Here is a 6181-nt window from a genome sequence, read left to right as displayed (position 1 = left end):
ACCCTCAACCTCTAGGAGGGAGGGCAACACCCGGTTTGTTGACGCACATTTTTATATTTTATCTGTGCACAAGACATAAATGTTCCTCGTTGTTATTGCACAAGATCAATGATTTTTATATTTAATTTTTAATTAAACAATTATTTACCTACAAAATAAAATAAAAATTATATTAATAACTTTTTAGGTAAAAAGCTTAAAAAATTAAGGATTTTCTAAAATTAGTCCTAATTATTTTGTAAACCATGTTGATTTTTTACAGTTGTGGTCTCAAATGAAAAGAGAAAATGAGATATACCATAATCCCATTATGCCAACAAAAAATTACTACAACGCCCCTTATTAGGTTTGCCTAAATAAAGTTTGGAGTATACTACAATGACCATAATGCCAACAAAATGCCTAACTAAAGTTAAAAGAACATCTTTAAGGGACCTCTAAACACAACACAATCCCCCTAATGCAAACAAAAAAGACCATAATACCCCTAACAAGTTGACCCAAAAGGGCAAGAAGCGAAACGATCATGATTCTACTCCATAATGACCCCAAACCAAATAAAATGAGAAACAACTATGATAATGACACTACTCCATAATAACCCCCAAACCCAACAAATTGACGAAAATACCCCTAACGAGTTGACTCAATAGCAACAAGATAAACAAAGTACTTGATAAACCTCAATGATTGAAGATGTATAAACAAATCATATAAGTTTCAAGTTAAAATTACAGTTTCAAATTTCTTCCTCCCTCCTCTCTCTCTCTCTCTCTCTCTCTTACAAATCTCCAAACTCCATGTCCATATAAAAGAACAAGCCAAAGATTCTTCTCTCTCTCTCTCTCTCTTCACCTGAAAACACACATCACAAAACAAAATCAAACATCACCAAACACATTAACACAACAAATAGCAACATACTTTCATTCTTTCAAAATTATTCCTTACAATGACACTTGTCTGAAAATCAAGATTCTTCTTCATTATTATTATTATTATTATTATTATTATTACTCTGTGGGCCCGACCCCCCATCCGATGACTCATCATCATCATCATCATCATCATCATCACCATCATCATTATGATTATCACCATCATCTACAACTCCTTCATTATGACTCTCCCCCCATAACCGTGTACTCGGTCTCCTCCTAATTGTGACATGGGCCCGGGCCCGCGAGGTCCCGGACCAACTACTACTACTCCTTGAGCCGCTTCGCGGTCTAAAAACCCTAATCAAGAAAAACACGGTTAACCAACCACCTTCATCAAAAGATAAAGCAGTAGTAGCACCACCATTTCCTGTTACACCATTTTCAAGATTTTCACCATTTTCATCAGCTATAGAAGATTGAAGAGTGCTCAATAAATCTCCCATGTCTCTTTGTCTTTCTAACCTCCTCCAATCCCTTTGCCTATCTGGATCAGCTTCTGATGGTCTCACCAACGGGTGATCCAGCCTCGCGTGCTTTCTCAGGTCAGCATATGTCCCTGAAAATTCACATGTTTCACTAGCACAGCTTCGGGTTTTTCCATTCATGAATCCTCGGGCAGCTTCCACCACTATCCATCCGGTCACCTGCCCGCGACATAGCGGGCAGGTTAGTGTTGTGACAGGTGTTTGTGTTGATGTTGGTGTAGGTGTTGGTGTTGTTTCGATTGATTCAGAAGATGCTTTCTGGAATTGGTCGAAGCAATTGGAATGGCGATAGCTTGTGTCACACATGAATGGTCGACAACCTTTTTCATGGGAAGAACAGAGGAGGAGGATGGCGTTGTGTGGGTGTTCCATACATACTGGGCATCGAGCTTCTTCCCATTCTTTTATGTTTTCGGATTCTAATGGGTTTTTGGAGAGTGATCGTTTTGAGTGACTGGTGTTGCAGACGTATGGAGATGTCCAAGACCTGTCGATGGAGACGGATCGGTCTCTTCTTTCCTTAGGCATCTTTATTGTTCTTCGATTTTCAAACAGTAATCCTGGTAACATCACACAATCAATAAAAAGTTCGATTTTGATTTCATTTTTCATGCAATAGCACAGAAAAAGAGGGGATAACAAAAATCATATCAGAAATGAGAAAATTACGGTGGTAAAGCATCATATCAAAGACCTAATTAGAAAAAAACAGATAATATATCACGAAATCGGAAGCCCTAAAAGTTACAAGCTAAATAGCTGAAAATTGGCATCGTGAAGAACAAACGAGATGAAGTCAAACTACCGACAGAATCGGATTAAGCAGGTAAAAAGCCCTAGGAGATCCAGGAAAGTAAACAATCAGAAGCCATAAGCTTAAACGTGTAGAGAGCTGACAGACTTGGATAGAAATTAATCCTCAATTAAAGGTTTGATGAAAAACTTACCGGATAAACTATCTCGATTGCTTGATTCGTGAACCAAGAGTTCACGATTGATCTTCGATGAGTCGATCAGACTCGAAACGAGATAGCAGACAACTGTTTGGAGCTGATAATGTGAAAGAGCTTCTAGAGAGAGAAAAAAGAGGAGCTTCGTAGGGCAAAAGGGATGCTTTTATATATACAAATGAAGTGTCCGGTTTTTCAAAATTTAAACCGATTTAATTTTCATGAGTCGGCGCCGGTTTGTTTGTCGCCAATGAAATGAAACTTTTTACTTAGACCCTAAGCTTTTGTCTTTCTATAAAATTCGTCCCTAACATAGTAACAAACATGTATTGCAAATAATACTTCACCTACCATCGTTTCATCATCTTCAAATGATAGGAGTCATGATACTCCACCCTTAAACACATCACGACCATGGAAGATCCCCCAGCTCATTTTCAATGGGTCTAACCATTTGGATTGGCTCTTTTAAACAAACGATTGATTACTTCACCTAATATTCCATTCCCCCATTACAACACATTTCACTCACACGTTTCAACTTTACGAGCGAAACTTTGAGTTGGACCGATTTTCACATGCCTTAGAATCACGATTCAGGCCTTTATCCTTCGGAGAACCATCAAGTGATATCATTCAAGCTACACCAAACCACCACAATAGCAGCCTACTAAGCCAAGTCAGTAATTGTGTTATCGACCTTTATCCACAAGCCCTACTTAATTGTTTTCTTTTCGGTTTAATCCACGATATCAAATCTGAAACCTTCATCTACTACCCATAATATTTACACCGAACCTTCATGTTAGCAAAATTTATCGAAGATTAACTAGCCATGAATACAATAAACATCAGTTATCCCAACTTCAACAACACATTGTCCACCACCACACCCCTCCTAACAGGGCCGCCTAAACTAAACCACACTTTACTCTTCATAATACTTTGAGTTGATGCCCTCTAAAAACTTTGTGTCGAATAACTTTGCTTCTGCCTTCCGGTATCCATAAAAATTTTCACCCAACAAAAATTGTAATACACCCTAAATTTTTTTAATCATCGATGGCAATGATGCTTTCGATACGACCCAACCTTTTCAAAAACATGAGCACCCACCCCTAACCACCCCCAATAACTCTCACATTCATGATATCGAACCAAACCCACACTTCCCTTCTCTTTCCACAGCCGCTTTTCTACGTCTACCATTGCCACAGGCCATTCAACTTAGTTACACCAATAACGACCACATCGTTACTACCTTAAATGATTTCGGTAGCACTTAGGGATGATGGGGTCATTTCCTCCAAACTCACTTAACCCACTACCACATCAGCTTTTCTCCATCATCTCTCTTCCAACCCGCCCAAACCACAACACATGAAAACCCTATTTTTCACAAACCACTTTATTTTTTATTTTAAAATAAATACATAATAATTAAAATCGTTCAAAATTAATTAAAAAAACATCCAAAACATAAAAAACTAATTCACAAATTAATTAAGAATATACTAAATTAGTTTGGTACAAGTCTTAACTCTTAAAGGAAGAAGAACTACACAATGCACAAGGATTATAGAGAGAGAGAAGGGGGGGGGGGAGGAGTAGATAGAAAGAAAGGAGGAGGAGGAGGAGGAACGGGTTCTCAAACCCGTTGTCGCGCAATAACACTCCAACCCGCCCTAAACTGTCGGAGAAGGAACCACAAACCGGTGGTATCACCGATACCGCTCCAAGCCAATCTATAACCCACTGATGACTCCGTTCAACCTTATAATATAACTCAATCTCGTATTTATTCCTTATTCAACATGTTGTCGACCTATCTCATCATTTATTGTTATGGTCGATAGTGGAGATCACCTCCAACATGATGATTTTTGATCCATGGTTAGTCTCGACCTAAATAAAACATCATTCAACAACCCTTTTGTCTTACATATCGTAGGAGCCGACGTCATAATGGGCCTCACATTGCTTAACATACTTGGGCCATTATTATAGACTTTTTCCATCGTAGATCTCCTTCAACCACAAAAGTAAGCAAATCGCGCACGTGGGATCCCATCTCCTTGTAGTTCTCTTCCAACACACTCACCACACTTATGCACAAAACTTTGTCTGCTCCCTTCACACCATGATATTCCATTACCAATCCAACATAGACACCTAAGCAACAAATCAACAATAGAACCACACCATACCAATCCCAACATTCACAACACCATTACCAAGTTTTGAATCCCTTTTCGAAGACGCACACACACTATCATCAACAAAAAAAACGACCACTCCATCCAACTCCAAACCAATCAACTTTAAACCTTATCGTTACCCACACTACAATAAGAAAATTATGACCTCACTCGTCTCGAAAATACTTAATGATAGTTGATGTCACTTGGCAGTTTTGCGTTGATTATCTCTCCTTAAATGGCATCACAATCAATTACCCATTTCCATTTTGATCATTGGCGAATTACTAGATGAATTCCATAGGGTATAATTCTTCTCTAAAATAGACTTAGGATTTGGGTATCATCAAATATTGGTGGCACCAAAATACATCCATAAAACTGCATTCCGCACCATAAACAAGCATTATTAATTTTTTGTTATGCCATTCGACTTAAAGAATGACACGTATATCTTCTAATTAACATTGAACACATTTTTTCAAGATATCCTTAGATGATTTTTCATTATGTTTTTTTGAAGATATACTACTTATAGCCCATCTCTCTATCTACACTACGACTAACTCCACTTCGTCCTCGACATCTTCAAAATAAACCACTACTATGCCAAACTCTCCAAGTGCACTTATGGAGTCAACGAAATTTAGTTTATCGCCTATAATATCTCTTCTCATATAGTATCATCCTTAACGGAAAAATATCATAGCCATACAAGCATAGATGACACCTACCTTTTTAACAACTTTACATGTCTTTCTTGATTTGACAGGGTTTGAGCAATGATTAGTGCGAGGATACACAACCATTGGAACCCCACTAAAAACCCTAACCTTTATGTGGTCACCTAAAGCTGTCGAATCATTCCTAACTCTTAAAACAACCATGACATCGCTCCTCGCCTTGGCACTAACTGGCTTGTCAATCCCATTCACCATGATTATAGATGCATAGGGGTACTCCATTAAAGAAGTACTATCTCAACGATACACATCCATGATATTTTTCAAAAAAAATGTACCCTCAAATGCAAGCCAACTCCACCTATGTTTGAGAACTATATGCGACTAATGAAGCGGTAAAAAATGTTTAGAAATATTTTTTGGAAAAAAATTATGTATTTACCGACCAACATAACTTCAAACATACATTCATATACTAACGCAAGTCATTTAAACACTCGTACAACTCAAATGAGTCACAAAACTACTAGGGTATGATTTTGAAAAATATTACAAACCAGGCAAAGAAAACAAGGTTGCTGGTGCTCTAAGTTGGGTAGACTACGCATTTATGTTTGTAATTTTAGCCCCTACTACCGCTTGGTTGAATGAAATTTGCAAGTTCTTTGGAGACAACCCATAAGGTCGCAAATTCCTTTGCATAATCAAGGACCAACCATCAAGTTTTACTTTTCGTGACTACTTGATGTATACCAATCGACACTTATTTATTCATGATGTTATCAATCTTATACTAACACTTTTTTCGGAATTTCACTCCTCCACACTTGGTGCCACTCAGGAATCACAACCACATACTAAAGGTTTTGGCCGAACATGCAAACTAACATAAAAAAATACATCAATAATTGTCAAGTTTTTCAA

At 37.8% G+C, this 6181-nt stretch overlaps 1 protein-coding gene across 1 annotated transcript; it reads right to left on the bottom strand.

The window, feature by feature from the left end:
* Positions 1 to 661: 661 nt before the first annotated feature.
* Positions 662 to 2537, bottom strand: LOC145132659 (MAP kinase kinase kinase, putative (DUF1644)). The gene is made up of 3 exons (XM_079067538.1): positions 2374 to 2537; positions 952 to 1986; positions 662 to 855 (listed from the first exon to the last, which is right to left on the bottom strand). Exon 2 carries the CDS (start codon positions 1952 to 1954, stop codon positions 971 to 973), a length of 984 nt encoding a protein of 327 aa, XP_078923664.1. The 5' UTR covers positions 1955 to 1986; positions 2374 to 2537; the 3' UTR covers positions 662 to 855; positions 952 to 970.
* Positions 2538 to 6181: the final 3644 nt, after the last annotated feature.

This window comes from Lactuca virosa, chromosome 8 (genome assembly GCF_052849685.1).
Source record: "Lactuca virosa cultivar CGN04683 chromosome 8, Lactuca_virosa_CGN04683_v6, whole genome shotgun sequence".
In the NCBI taxonomy this organism is placed as follows: Eukaryota; Viridiplantae; Streptophyta; class Magnoliopsida; order Asterales; family Asteraceae; genus Lactuca; species Lactuca virosa.
The sequence above is the reverse complement of the archived record's forward strand: the minus strand, read 5'-3'. Positions and strand labels throughout refer to the sequence as shown.